The following is a 16,289-nucleotide window of genomic DNA, read 5'->3' as shown; positions in this document are numbered from 1 at the left end:
ACATCAGAAGTGGTCAAACAGTAGATATCCATCATGATAATGCTTTGCCAGATCTATGCTTTGGCTATACCTGTTATATAAACTGCCTGCCAGCACATGAAAAGTGACTCCCTATATTACATTGTACATTTTATGTGGCCAAAATGAAAGGAATCCATGTATTAATCATTGTGGGGGATCTGAATAATCTGATTCCATTCTCACTAAAGACATATTTACAGGGCTATGCACTAAAGTGAGAATTCTAAGATAATTTCAAATATAACGCCAAACTTCTCTGTCATCCATGCTTCTACATCAGCTACTTTGGCCTTAAATTTGGAATTCATTTTGAAATCACTATGAATTCTCACTTTAGTGAATAAGCCTATTATTTACATTTATCTCTCATAGAGATGCTATTAATATCCAGCTCGATGGTACTCACTTTACTGATGTGGGCACAATTAAAAGCCGAGTGCAATTTGCATTTTTTTTTTTTTTTAATTTCTTTATTTTTCACTTGACAGAGCTTAGGTGAATACAGTTGCCTTACGGCTTTCACCGACATAAGTAAATCACAGTTGCAACATGGCTTACGCCAACATGAATATACACAGTTGCATCATGGCTTACGCCAACATGAATATACACAGTTGCATCATGGCTTACGCCAACATGAATATACACAGTTGCATCATGGCTTACGCAGAAGCCCAAGTAATCCCGGTTCTGGCCAACTTGTGCTTTTCCAGAATATAAACAGTAAGCTGTGTAGCTGTAGGTCCTCTTGTCTCTGTGTCAAGGTTTTTTTTTTTTTTTCAAAATAAACAATAACTGAATAGTATCTAATAAAGCTTGTAAGCGCTTTACCATCAATATGTTTAATCAACAATGAAAAATCAATAAATGTGTCACATTTTTCAGCCTCGAACGTGGGCTTTAGATAGTGTACAGTGTCTAGGTAGGTTTATAACCTACTTTTGCTTAGCATATTATAATTGATGCAATTTGCAGTTTTAACAAGCGCTAGAGATGCTGCAACTGGAGCATTAACCACAGATTTATATAAATACACATACAAATACATACATACATAATACAAGCACACACAAACTTTTCAACAGATAATATAGCAGTATGAGACAGGACAGAACATAGTTTAAAAAAGCCTAAATTGTATGATATTTTAAGGATATGATCTGTGTGTACCACGAAACAAGAAGCACTGTTTACATTTTCTTCTTACAATTCTGGAAACAATCACTCTGTCTCTGAGCTGTCAGAAAGCCATTGTATTTTTTGGTTTCTTTTCTAACCATTTCTATTTTTAGCACCATAACCACTGTAACTCACTGTAATTGTTATGGTGCAAAGTATCTTTGGACGCCATTTGCCTGGTTTCTGTCTAACTGTAGTGTTGTGACAAAAACGGTGTTGGCTGATGTGGGAATCTAGTTTTAGCTGAAAAATATATGTACTGTGGGTGGGATTGCAGGGGGTACATTTTTCCCACTACAGGCATTTTTACATTCTACAGCTGTATGGGAAAATAGCATTCCCAAAAATGCCTATAGGTTCCTTATGAACACACAAAAGTATAATTATTACAAATAATGTTATAAAAATATTTGTGATTGTCAAAGTTTGAAAATTCAAAATTTTATGCATATTCCGGCTCATGAATAAATAGTAGCCCAATTGGAAAAAATATTCCTTGTCCATTTAACAAGGTACGCAAACCTGCACAACTTGTCATCCTCTCAAGTTGATTACAACTTCTGGCTATGCCTTAGCTTCTGGTATAAGCTCAATATTGACAGTTAACAGGTATTATTGATGCAGTCATATAAAGATCAAAATCGAGGCATTTTTATTGCGTTTATTAAGGTCACTTCAATTTAGTGGTTTTATAGGCTTATAAACCCTGGTATATTTTTTTCCCAGACACAGAGATACACAATCTCACCCACTCACACTCCCCTCCACACGCACACTGCTACACACTCCCATACATACACAGCTGCTTTTCCACATACACACGCTGCTACACACTCTGCCTGGATCTCATGTCAATGGCGAGAGCCCAACACGGCAAGATAGCAGGATCCTCCGTAGCAAATGCCTCTTTCCCAAAGCTGTGACTATAACTGAGTAAATCAATACATTTCACCTTTCATACAATTTTTTTTAATCCCTAATGAAATGTGCATAGTACTCTTAAATTATGGATATGCATTGCTGCTGCATTCTAGGCAGGCATTGTTTTTTCTTTTTAATATCAAGGTGATTCATTTCAGTATTTTTGTACATTTTTATTTTCAGGCTATGGGAAAAGCAACATGGCTGCTCCCTGCACTATTCAGCTGTGAACACAAAAGAATGACTTGTTGGTAAGAGATATAGCACTTTTTAGTAGTTAATTATGCCTAACTTCTTTGCTTGGTATAATTTACCTTTAAATAATATTAAACAGACTGTAAAAGCGTGATCCCACATGTTCATTTTTTTAAGCACATCTTATAAGCTGTATTGTCAAGTCAGCCCACAAATTAGACAGATTTTCAAGTGGCTTTGTAAATAATTTTGTCTAATCATCAATACGCTTCAAACTCAGACTTAACTAGAGTTTAAAGGGACACTACATTCACCAGAACAACTACAGATTAATGTAGTTGTGCTGGTGAGTATAATAGCTCCCTTCAGGCATTTTCATGTAAACACTGCCTTCAGAGAAAAGGCATTGTTTACATTGCCCCTAGGGATACCTCCAAGTGGCCACTCCTCAGATGGCCACTGGAGGGGCTTCCTGGCTCCGGGCTGCACAGTAAGCAGCCCTGCCGTTTAGCATCCCCACGTTCTGCATGGAGACGCTGATTTTTCCTCATAGAAATGCATTGATTCAATGCATCCCTATGAGGAAGTCCTGATTGTCCAAAACAGCATTTGGCCCTGCCCCCATGCTGATTTTAGCCAATCCAATGCTTTTCTTATTGGCTAGCAACCTAAATGGTGGGTTAAACACTATAGCGATCCTTTAACCCCATCTCTACCATGCACCACTACCTTCACTAACCTGAACGTACAAGTATCCCTTTAATATAAATTTAAAAAGAAAACAGAGAATCTCAAGAAGGAAGGTTAGCACAAGTAATAGGTGATTTCTAATGGTTTATTCAGTGGTATAAATTCCAGAAGAGTTGACCGTACACCTTTAGATGAACACTCCGGGCACCATAACAACATCATCACAATTAGGTTTTTATGGAGTCACGAGATCCTGTGCATCATCTCACCTTCAAGAGTTAAACCGTTTATGAACAGTTTAAGCTCAAATTTGGGAAGATGGTGCCTGTCTGCTCTGCCCTCCTGGTTGCAAGCAATATCTGATAGGCTGAGAGCGTTGGACATTGCCAGACACCAGGGGCAGAATGGACAGTGGTCGTCTTCAAGACATCATAAATGGTTTAATCAGTTAATGTAAGACGGTGCCGAGGACCTCCTGGCCATACAACAACTTCAATGGGATGGAACTGTTATGTTACCCAGAATGCTCCTTTCCTTTAAATACTCAATATCTATAAGCAGTGAGACTTCAGAGGCATGATCTAACAAATAATTAAATTATTTTTGACTATATAATCATTTGACTTGTATTTGTTCGAAAAAGGTTCCACTGATTTGCACATAGCCTAAAAAAATCTAATGCTGTTCTGCATCCTGTTCATGTGTATATGAAAGGAATCTACATCAGTTATTAGAAATACAGATTCTCAAACTGCTAACACAACATAAAAAGTATATATGTGTGGCTATAATGTCATATACAGTAAATGTGTTTGTAATTATCCAAAGTTAGTTTTAAAACATTTCGTATCGCTGACACAACACCACTGCACAAACAACTTTGCCATTTGTTGTCTACCCGGTGAACACACATCCGATGACAGTAAGTACATTTGCATACATTTTTGAGACAAATGTTGAAACTAGCAATGCATTACCTTGAATACACAAGCCTTTGCATTCAGGAAAAACAATTCCACTGTTATATTCTCCCTCAGGAAAGTTATACTTTCAATGTAGAACCTGTAAAAATAATAATAATAATAACAACATTTATCACATTTATTTCTCAACCAACTTAAATATATATTTTATTAAGTATAGTCTTATTTATAGAGGTAACACATTGAGGATAACTACTGTGACTTGTCCTAGCTGCAGTGTACACATAAATGCAAATATTTCTAATTTGTCTTGTTTAGCTACAGGAAGTACAAGGATGACAAATAAACCTGTTGCAAAATAAAACTATTTTAACTATATGTGATCTCTTTGATATCAAAGTTATCACATTCAGTGGCACAAAATAAAATGCTAAGTTTTGAAGCTATTTTGATAATAATGTAATCAATAAAACTGTCCTTATACAGAGACTAACTTATTAATAATAATAATAATAATAATAATAATAATAATAATAATAATAGCTATTGCTAACGTTTGTCCCACAAATGGAATACATAAAATGCTAAATTGTATCCATCATTGCCCAATAGGTCGGTCTCTTCTTGAAAGCAACACTATAGGGTCAGGAACACTAACATGTATTCCTGACCCTATAGTGTTAAAAACACCATCTAGCTCCCCTGCAAACCCTCCCCCCCTAAATATAGCAAAAAATTTCATCCCAGTCTGCTGCTACTGGCTTTGTCCCTGATCTGTCTGCTCTGCCATCTTGGCCTACATCATCAGAAGTGCTGATTTAAACCAATCACAATGCTTTCCCAGATTGTCAAGGAGGCAATCAATCAAAGGAATCAATGCATCTCTGAGGAAAGTTCAGTATCTCCATGCAGAGGGTGGAGACACTAAATGGCAGTGCTGCACACTGTGCAGTACTGCCCCAGGCGGCACCTCTAGCAGTCATCTGAGGAGTGGCCAGTGGAATTATCCCAAGGCTGTAATGTAAACACTGCATTTTCTCTGGAAAAAAAACAGTATTTTACTGCAAAAAGCCTGAAGGGAATGACTATTCTCACCAGAACAAATACATTAAGCTGTAGTTGATTATAGGTGATTATAGTGTCCCTTTAAATAAAAGGTAGGCAACCTTTAGCACTCAGAATGTTCGGGACTACGTTTCCCCTGATGATTTACAAGCATTATGGCTGTAGGAGCATTATGGGAGATGTAGTGCAAAACATCTGGAGTGCTGAAGGTTCCCTACTCCTGCCTTAATTAGTGAGTTGTGCTGAGTGGAGAACTAATGTGCATAATGCAGGCAAATCGTTTCTGTTAGTATAATATTTGCATGTCTGTTCCCAATTCATTGCTCAGTGGCTAGACATTATTTATTTTTTTATTCATAAATGTAATATATGATAGGATGTGCATGCCATAAGAACCTATCAATATATTAGTCTGTCTAGTTACATATTCATCGATCTACCTATCCATTGATCAGTATATCTATCTATTTGTTTATTTACTTACCTATCATCTATCTATCTATCTATCTATCTATCTATCTATCTATCTATAATCCATCTATCTAGCAGCTGTGCATAATGTGATATAAATTAAAGACCCCTTACATCATATTGCATGCAATTTAGGTTAACAAATAATTGAACAATGCATTCTGGGAAGTTTTTTTTACCACAGAGCTACTGCAGGGCAAGGGTGTAAATGTAGAACCCTCGGCAGGTACAATGCATGGGTTTGCATGGTTCCATGGTTTCCATGGTGATTGGTCTGCCTTTTGCACTGTGTCCCAGAATTAATGACATAATACCCATCAAAATATTCTCTTTTTCCTGGCATTTGTGATTTTGAACATTAGTCTACAGTTGTAAAACTTGACTTGTGAAACCTTTGTGCCAATTTATGAAGCATTTTTCATTTTTCAGAATATTCAGAGAAAAAGGTAACAATTGGTGTAACAAATGGAATGATCATTATTCACTATGACTCAATCTTTGTAATAGGAAAATAAAGGTTTCCCGTTTAGGATATTATATCCGTAGCCTTTAATGTTGCTTAGAAATTGGATACAAAGTGAAATGTTCTGCTACATGGCTGGGAAAAGAACATATTTATAGGAGATAACATTTAATGTCAAGCTTTATTCCTCTAGCTGTAACAAGTGGTGTATTCATTAAACAGTAAATTGTGGAAAGTAGAAATGTGAATGGCAAAATTCCATCAAAAGTCAGTTTGTCTGAAAAAAGTCACTCCAAACAAACATGACCATTACAGTTTTGTTTAGTGGTCATGGTACTAGCAGGTTAATCCTGTTCTGGACTCAAGTTGGTTCAAATACTCAGTGCCCTGGAAAAGCACGCACACAAAGCATAGTACCCTAGCTGACTCACAGCATCAACAGGCTGACTAACACAGGATGAGCAGTTACTACGTTCTCCGCTGTACAAGTACTTGTACGGCTCAATGGTAAAGTGAAACTTCCTCGCATGACATTATTGAGAAGGGACTTAATAGAAAACAAACAAAAAATGCAAATTTCAGGTCTGTAGGACAGCACCACAACAAATAATCTGTCCCTCTAAATGTAGTTGTCAGCTCAACAACATACCTTATAAAAAGGGCTACAAAAAAAAAACTTTAACAGGCATTGCATAAATTAAAGATGGCAATTACCTGCTTATAAGAAATGGCCATCTAAAGTAGACTTTACCGAGAAACTGTTCTCTACTGTACTGGAACAACAATTCCCATAGTGCTTGCAATATCATTTGATCTCAGCCAGCTAGTCTACATAGTCTGGTTGGCTCACAATTCTTAATAATTAAAGGGACACTATAGTCACCAAAACCATTACAGCTTATTGTAGTGGTTCTGGTGTCTGTAGCATGTCCCTGTAGCCTTAGCACTGTAAACAATGCCTTTTCAGGGAATATGCAGAGTTTAAATTGCCGCCTAGTAACATCTCTAGTGGCACTCACTCGGAAGGCCACTAGAGGTGCTTCCTATCTCAGTGCTGCATGGAGATGCTGAATGCTCCCCATAGAGATTGATTTAATGCTGATTGGCACAGCACTGCGCTTTCTGTGAGTGCGCAATAGCCTCCCAATACTGTCCTTGCACTGGCCCTAGCTATTATAAAAATGTAGGCAGTGTTCCTTCTAGGTACAAATCCCAACACTGAGAGGATTAATGAGTTAATGCACACAGGAAAAGGAATTCTGAGGAAAACATACACTTTTTTTTTTCGGATGTGGAAGCAGACTATTTTGTAGGATGCTTTCAAAGTGAGAAATATAAACAGGAACTTGTGTTCGTAAGAAGCAGCTAAAAACAGCAACTCCTGTAGGCACAGCCTTGAAGTCAGCATGAGCACATAAATATGAGAAACCGCTGCCTGTTCTGCCATGTTCTGCCACACAGCTACTGGCAGCAAGATGGCAGCCAGCGTTTTCTGAATAAAACTTTGATTGCGGTCCGTTTTGATTTTTTTTTTGCAGAAAACAAATCTGCTAAACTCAAACTATACTTCCCTCAACTGGCAAAAATCCCAAAACACAGTCCCAGCTTGGGACCCACTTATTGCTGTCCTGAGTTTTTTTTCTATGGTGAGAAAACGTCCATTTACTAAAGATGCTCAGACTGCGCATAACCTACACAGGGAATTTCGAACCATAAAGGAGTATTTTTGGAATACCCTTCACTTGTAGTTCTGTATTTCAGGTTGCAAGGCTGACACACACCTTCCAGGCCATTACACCTTAAAAATGACAACGATAGACAATATGTTAAAATGAAAATTATGGAAACATACACTCCACATATATAAGTATATTGCTTTCCATGGCCTCATCCATGTTATCTGATAAGCAGTGTTCTCACTAAGAACCTATTTGAACTCCACTGTTCAGCATAAGAGTAGTGCCCTTTGGACTTTGTTTGCTTATGGACTGTCAGAAGCTGAAGGCACTGAAAGGGCCATACAGATAATCACAGTTTTGGGGTTTTGATCACTTTCAGGCCTTGTGTTTATACCAAGCAAACAATTGTATGACTGGAATATAAAGTTGGCAAATTTTGGTTAAACTGATGCCTTGGCCATTTCCCTCCTCCAAATTGGCAGTGTTTCTGTCATTTTGTAGGTTAATCTGCACATACTTCACATAGAAACATAGAAACATAGAATGTGACAGCAGATAAGAACCATTCGGCCCATCTAGTCTGCCCAATTTTCTAAATACTTTCATTAGTCCCTGGCCTTATCTTATAGTTAGGATAGCCTTATGCATATTCACATGGATATAAACAGTCATTGGAATATTAGAAGTGTAATTACGCATTGTTTAATATATTTGGGTAAAATGGTAGAATTTTCTTATATTGATTTTGTATGTTCTAAGGGTGAATGAGTGGTTTATCTGTGTTCCATGTTAAAAGAACAGTTACTGGGGGGCGGAGCCAAGCAACCAAGCGGCCCAGACGTGCCAGGCAAGAGCTCCCACGCCTGGGAACAAAAAACGGGGCATCTTACCCAGCCATCGAGACCCACTAGCTGCAGACCACGACAATCGTGACCGGGAGGGGCTACCGCACAAACCGGTGCCCCTCTCAAACTCTAACTCAGCCTAACGGATACGCCGAGGCTTGCGGCCTACCAGAAGCTGAGCCACGGAGAGACGGCCGCTCTCCGGGCACAACAACAGTGACTGGGACCCCGACAAATCACCCCCCCCCCAGGACCGGTGGGGGATATCCCGGTCCACCTACTGAGACTGAGATACCCAAGCTACAAAATACCCTTGAGTATTCAAGCAGATAAGCGGAGACCACAAGGCCCGATCAAAATGGCCGACAGTGGCGCTACCCACTCAGACCGACAAACTCCCAGCAACTGGGCAGCAGACTTCAACGCCAGGTTCGAGGCTGTCTGCGACCGTTTCTGGACACGCCTGGAGCAGAAACATAAACCCACACCACCAACACTGGTCCATGCTGGGCCCAGAATACACAGGAAACGACAGCTTGGCAGAGGGGAGGACTCTGCAAAGCGCAAGAACAGAGTGCGGCAAACAGAGACCCAAACAGGCGCACTTCCCCACACAGGCCCACACGGCATCAGAACCACAAGGGGGGAAACTTACCCAAGCTACCTGTGCCAGCGGAAACGCCTGTGGAGGCCCAAGTATGCAGCCCGACGCAATCACAGGCGAAGACACCAGCCACAGACACAACAGCGGGGAGACGGAAGGAACAGGGGGACACCCACGCCGACGAAGAGTGGCAACTGCCGCCCTGACCCTACGGTAACAACCCTAGGACTCTTGAGACTTTTAACCCATGGGAATGGAGCACTGCTGTCCACGCAATCCCCAGACTGGAGGACCCACCCGCCACCACAAGGCTGCGCAGCCCCCCACAGAGAACTGAACCCACCTGTGAGTAATGACCCACGACAGGGCATTGGATGACCGACCGAGGCATGCACAAGACGGGCTAGCCACACCAACCGTAGCCCCAAACCTCCCCCTGACTACAGGACTCTTGGCGTCGGAACAGCCGACACACAAAAGTAAATTGCCTAACTTCGTATTGCAATACATACACGGTCATACTTGACTAACACACTAAGCTGGATACCCTCCGCTTACCTAGGATACCCATCACAATTAACAAAAGGATACTAGCAGCACCATACGTTGGCCTCCTCACAACACGTAAAGGGAATATACTACCTTAGGAACCACTCAAGATACGAATCTCAGTCTGATGTTAGTAACAATAGATGTTGGCATAGCATGTTTACATACCACTAACACCGAAGCTTTAAAGATACAACTACTTACACACCTATACATTTGAAAAATTTTGTGCACGTTAATCGTTTGCCTCACTATGTAAAACGTTATGAACGCATGGGGATTGCCTTTGGGGCACCTCAGGCATGCTTGTATATTTCTCTCGCACAACAAAAATAAAGAATATAAAAAAAAAAAAAGAACAGTTACTCAAGAGTGAATAGGCAGCTTCTAAGTGAAGGTAAATGGACAATTTCTATGTAAATTACCTGACTCGCAGATAGATTTGGCACTTTTTCACTGCGAAAGCACGAATGGACAGATCTAAAAAAAAAAAAGGCGTAAGGCCGAACAGGGTTTCTAATTAGGACTACCATACAGGAACCCGGGATAGCTCGGAGATATTAGTAGGATCACATTATTTTAAATAGGTTATTATTACATTTTGGTAATTTGATGTCTCAAATTCACCACATTTATAACGTTCCCAAATACGGCTACCCTGATCCCGTAGTGACGACCAGTTTCTCCTTATTTCTTTACCCATTATGCTTATCTCTGCTGTAGTTGTTTGAATTGAACGAAGCCACTATTATTGGGGAGACAGCTAATTCAATTCTTGGTGGCATCACAACTATGATGAACCACCCACTCCTAAAAGGAGATTACATTTTAAAATTAAATTAAAACCCCCTACTTGTTAAATATCATTTGCTATTGTATTATGCACTTGTTAAGCAACGTGTTCATTTTACAGCTTAAACAATAGCCTACTGGGGCATCTCTCCGTTTTATTGTTATAGACATAAAGCCACTGGGGGATAATTAAGATGAAACATTTGATGTTCTCTTTGTATTTTTTCAGCTCACGAAGCTCCTGCCTGTCTCAGATTTGTATTGGCATTTCTCTCATGTCAATGCTAAGACTGACAGAACTAAGCTTCTGTTCAATAGAGATAAGTGGTACTGCAGAACTGAAGAACGACAGTTGTGGTCCACTAATAGAGATTACAGGATGCTGCTTCCGTTTCCTCTGACCTGCTCCTTTAATTAAAGAAAGTTCTCTAATGAAGCAATGTGCTATTACCTGATAAGATAAATGTCACCCACTGTGTGTCATTTAAGAGAAAAATCCAAAATATGAGCTGAGAAATGCGTTAGCAATGTATTCATCTGATGCATGCTAGCATAAATAGTAATATTGTAAAACACTGCAGTTATATTGGTAAAATCAACAAATGTTAGATAAACTTTGATGAGTACCATACTTAAAGGGACTCTCCAGTGCCAGGAAAACAATCTGTTTTCCTGGCACTGCAGGTCCCCTCTCCCTCCCACCACCCATCCCTGGTTACTGAAGGGGTGAAAACCCCTTCAGTGACTTACCTAAGATCCCCGCCGATGTCCCTCGGCGGTGGTTTCGGGTCACCGCCGCTCCTCCCCTTCATCACGTCACCCGGCGGGGGAGACTGATCCCGCCGGCTGAGCACACCTAATGCGCATGCGCAGCAATGCAAAGGGACACTCCAGGCACCCAGACCACTTCTGCCCATTGGAGTGGTCTGGGTGCCAACTCCCACTACCCTTAACCCTGCAACTGTAATTATTGCAGTTTTCATAAACACGCATTAGAGCTCTCCATAGGGAAGCATTGAAAATGCCTTTCAATGCTTTCCTATTGGGAATTGAGTGACGCTGGAGGTCCTCACACAGCGTGAGGACGTCCAGCGACGCTCTAGCAAAGAAAACCTGTGCTATGAATCAGGAAGTGCCCTCTAGTGGCTGAGTAGTAGACAGCCACTAGAGGAGGAGTTAACCCTGCAAGGCAATTATTGCAGTTTATGAAAAATACAATAAATACAGTTGCAGGGTTAAGGGTAGTGGGAGTTGGCACCCAGACCACTTCAATGGCAGAAGTGGTCTGGGTGCCTGGAGTGTCCCTTTAAGTCGTAAGCTGGGAAGAAGGAAATAAGCTTTAAATAGGCAAATTCTACGGAGCCAACGGGAAATGGAATTTATGACTTGATTATCTCCTGTTGGTTGAGGATGTTCTGATTTAGACAGCTGCCATGCAAACACGGACCATTCCAGTTTTATGTATGTCCCAACAAATATAAACAACACATTCTTCAATATGGCTTGATGTGTACTCATGGCACAAACTGAAAATTATACAGAAGCTTTCTATATGTATACTGCCATGGGCATGATATACATTTAAAGACTAATTAATAACATATTGTTTTATTATTTTATTATTTTTATTATTGGCACTAGGGTTGTCATGATCTGCTCTGCTCTGTTCTGATGTCTGGACTTGGCTTCTGGTATCCAGTATTCTTGTTTCAATTCTTGTTTGGTTTTTCTTGGTTTTTGGTTTTCCATTCTATGTCTGGTTTTCTTTATGCTGGGATTTCTGGGTTCATTCCTATAGTTCGTCCCTGGATTTCCCAGTCTCCAGGTTTCCTTTAAATGTTTGTTTTATGTTGCCACACCCGTTTGTTTTCCATCATTCCTTTCTGTTTCAGAGTCCTGCAGGCAGCTGCTCAAAGCTTCTGCCCTTTCTTGCAGGTAAGTGCTATATATGTCTACTTAGGATGTTTTAGTATACATTAGGCAGTGTAGGACCTACCAGATATGGGGTACATTGGCGTTGTTGGTAGGCTTATGCAATGTATGATCATATAGTGTGACTAAATCCCCATGATTTCCATATGTAGTACTTAGTTATTTCTCCTCTTGTTTTGCCTATGTTATCTTGTCTTGTTTTAGTTTGTATACCCAGCCCATATACAGTCCTGTCTAGTCCTGTCCAGTCATGCCCATGTTATGTTCATGTTTTCCTCATGTCTTGTGTATATGTTCTGGATTTAGCTTACTATCCTTCTCTGGTTCTGGGCTCTACTAGTTCTGTCTTGTTTTCATGTTTGGTGCCTATCTCTAGTCTTGCTTTGTTTCTATTACTGGATACAATCTTGCTGCAGAGCCTCCCTATTCAGCTCCTGGAAGGTCTGCTTAATTTCCAAGCTCCTAGTTCCTGTTATCCGCATAAACTGAATCAGGGTCTTGGTATGTGGCTGCACAAACGCTGGTGCTCAACACCAGGGGGCGTGCGGTTACCCTGCACCAGACCCTGCTAATCCACCTCCACGCTGAAGACTCCCACTTAACATCAGGCATATTGGGTCCCGGTCCTGCACCACCGCACAGACAGTGTCTGGGTCCCGGGCACCGGACCGCCACCCTGACAAGGGTAAATTAATTTCTTAGCAGAAAGTCTTAACCACCCATTCAGTTTGTGAGCAGAAATCAAGATGATAACAGTAGTTAGTTTTGTTTACAATATAGGTAGAGGTGGTTTCAGAAAAATGAATCATCAAATAAATAATCCATAACTGAATAAAGGAAACGATAGATTAAAAAAGAAAAATTAAAAAAAAAATAATAATAATTCCACTTACAATACATATGTACTTAGTTATTTGAAAGTGACTCTGTAGGCACTGGAACTGCTTCACTGAAGTGGCCAAAGTGTCTAGAGTCCCCTGGTGCCATTATAGCATTCAATCTTACAACATTTTTAATATTTTAATGCTATATGGGAGATCCTAGCAGCTCAACCCCCTGTGCTGCTCTAGCTAATAAGGAAGAATTCGCATAAGAAGCAAATGGGCGGCTGTGATTGGCTGGAACTCTCAACTGACCGCTGTCAGCCTATCACATTGCTTATTCGGGCACTGTGATAGGGATAGAAAAAAAAGTGTGCAGGGCTACAAGGAAGCGTGTAATCTCTGCCACAGTCACACCCCCAGTGGGGCAGGGCTTTAGGAAGCCAGGAACTCTCATTCAGTATTAAAAATGGTTTAACATTGAACAGTACCAGAAAATCTCAGGCATTATAACCAATTCAATCCCAGCTTCTGAGACCTCTTTAGAGGTGGCCACAGGTGTGTATAAATAGGAGGAGTTTTATAGTCTTGTCACTTTTATTATTTTCTTCATGCAGCACAGATATTATCTGCAAATGTGAGTATACTCATTTAAGCACCAACACTTTAATTGTTTAGTTGTTACACTGTTTTTAATTGCTTTTATCACTCTTTATTGTATACTCACTTTGCTCTTACAAAGAAATTAATTTAATACACTGTTGCTTATGTTTAGCACTAGTACTATTTAATTTATCTCCCACATTTTTGTTATTAGCGTAGGACCCACTGATATTGGGGTACTTTGAAGCAGTAGTGGGCTTAACATCATATGGCCATATGGTGGAACTAAATCCCCATATTTATTCTCTTAGATAGGCGTTTTAGAGTAGCCTTCTTAGTTGTGAATTTTTACATGTCTGAGTGCGCCGTAACTAGTTTTTCTGTAATCTCTGCCACAGTCACACCCCCAGTGGGGCAGGGCTTTAGGAAGCCAGGAACTCTCATTCAGTATTAAAAATGGTTTAACATTGAACAGTACCAGAAAATCTCAGGCATTATAACCAATTCAATTAAATGAAATAGTTAGTGTTACAGTGTCCCTTTAAGACAATGAAGAGTGTTTACTACTGTATGTGTATGCATGAACCAATATGTACTCATATATTATGTTATAGTAATATTATGCAAGAAACTGAAGTGAGAATTCAAAGTGGATTGCAAATTTAAGGCCAGAGTAGCTGAAATAAAAGCATAGCTGATTTTTTTCAAGTTCAGCTATTTTGACCTTATTTTTTTCCAAGACCATTGGTTACTGGCTGACTATTGGCGCAACCTTTTGGCTACAGAAAAAACACAGAAAATGTGTTATCCTGCTAACACGTTTCTTTTCCCTGATCTGATCTGTATTGCTGATACAATAAAATTCACGTTTGTCACTTTTGTCATCAATGTTTCCCATCAGCAATGAAGACATTTATTGAAATGTGGAATTAATGATGGCATTGTCATATGGTCCCATAGGATCACTGGATAAGTTTATACATTTACGTTTCCATTAGCAGTTGTTTTATTAATAAACAGTCCCGTATACAACATATAATGCCATAAGCATGGGTCATGTTAATATGCTAATTAGAATTCATTCTTACTAGAAATGTCCTGCTCCTCCATAAAAGCAAAACTAGCTGGTATTCAATATGTATCAACTCACAGAGTTGATCACCCGACCTTTGGTTCCAAATGCTTTTCTGACATGGTTGCTCTGTGATTTGCAAGGTATGACTGCATGGTGTCCTTAACCCAGCTCACTGCTTGATGCCCGTATAACCCAGTTATTTAAATAGCTCTCATTTCTGTGCCCTAATCCCGGCTAATATGCTAAGTTATACTACTTGATCCCTCTAGGACCTCTGCCTTGCTGTCTTCTCTCACTTTGACCTTGATTCCACGACCACTCTATAAGCTTATCATTGTGAGTCATTCCACTTTTCTACCTGCTTCCAACACCCAGTGTTCTACTTGCAAACAGAGAATGATTAAAACCCTGCGAGGCCCTAGGTAGGTTTCTAGTTTGAACCCTCCCCTCCCTCCCCCCGCCCATTCATTCTTCACATAGGGATGCAAATTCATGGACCCAAGACATGTCTAAAGTCCAGGAAATGTGATTCATGGTGAATGACCTTGAATAGGAATTTCACCGTCTAAGGCAGGCATCTCAAACTTTGCCCACTCCCCTCACCCCCAGTTGTTGCTAAACTTCAGCTCCCATGATTCTCTGGGAGTTCGAGGCCATCATGTCTGGTGTTCCAGAGTTTGAGATCCTTGATCTAGGTCATCAAAGTCAGAGGAATCTATTACCAGATCCAAGATTACAAATCACAGTCTCATCAATTAAAAGTCTATAAAAATACCTGTCCTATTTCATACGTTGTTTTGATTATCTTTAACTGTACTGCATTATTTTCTATACTTTTAATGATAGACTCTAACTGATCTAAAATTAATTGTTCATGTGTTGTGGAAGGCAAACGTTTAATTAACTTAATCCTTGTAAACATTTCTGAACCAGCAATTAAACAAATTAGAAAGACTTAAACACACAATATTAGCAACCAATGAGAACTTGACGTCAGATGCACAATGGTTAATTTTGTGGGGGCTGTGTTCAAAGAACACGTCTTAATTAAAGAGACACTCCAAACACCATAACCACTGCAGCTTATTACAGTGATTATAATGCTAAACTCTTCAATTATCAAAGCGCTATATTCTAAAAAGTGTTCTAAAATATTTAAAGTGGAACAATCACCATGAAAACCATTGAGGACTTCTCCTTTTTTACATTTTAACACCAGTATTTAGAACAGAACGCTTTGATAAATCTTACCCTATGAGTTGAGTTCCATTGTTTTTTTGTAATTTTTATTGTCAAACTGTTTCCCCAATTCTTCTGTACTTAAATCAGATCTGTCATCATTTGAGGAATAATGCACAAATAGCCCCGGCGGTGACATAATTGCTGGGAGTCCGGTGGCTGGATGGGCAGGAAAATTTGAGTTTATTTATCTGAACCTATCCCTCACTGACACCACCACCA

General features: G+C 39.9%; 1 protein-coding gene across 1 annotated transcript in view; it reads right to left on the bottom strand.

Moving 5' to 3' along the window:
* FRMD4B (FERM domain containing 4B) overlaps positions 1 to 16,289 on the bottom strand; it is a 188,174-nt gene that overhangs the window by 127,543 nt on the left and 44,342 nt on the right. Inside the window, exon 5 of the mRNA XM_063426801.1 lies at positions 3,984 to 4,068. Coding sequence (XP_063282871.1) covers positions 3,984 to 4,068 — 85 coding nt within the window. The remainder of the gene's footprint in view (positions 1 to 3,983; positions 4,069 to 16,289) is intronic.

The sequence above is a fragment of the Pelobates fuscus genome, chromosome 7 (genome assembly GCF_036172605.1).
Source record: "Pelobates fuscus isolate aPelFus1 chromosome 7, aPelFus1.pri, whole genome shotgun sequence".
In the NCBI taxonomy this organism is placed as follows: Eukaryota; Metazoa; Chordata; class Amphibia; order Anura; family Pelobatidae; genus Pelobates; species Pelobates fuscus.
Note: the sequence above shows the minus strand (reverse complement) of the source record. Positions and strands in the feature narration are given on the sequence as shown.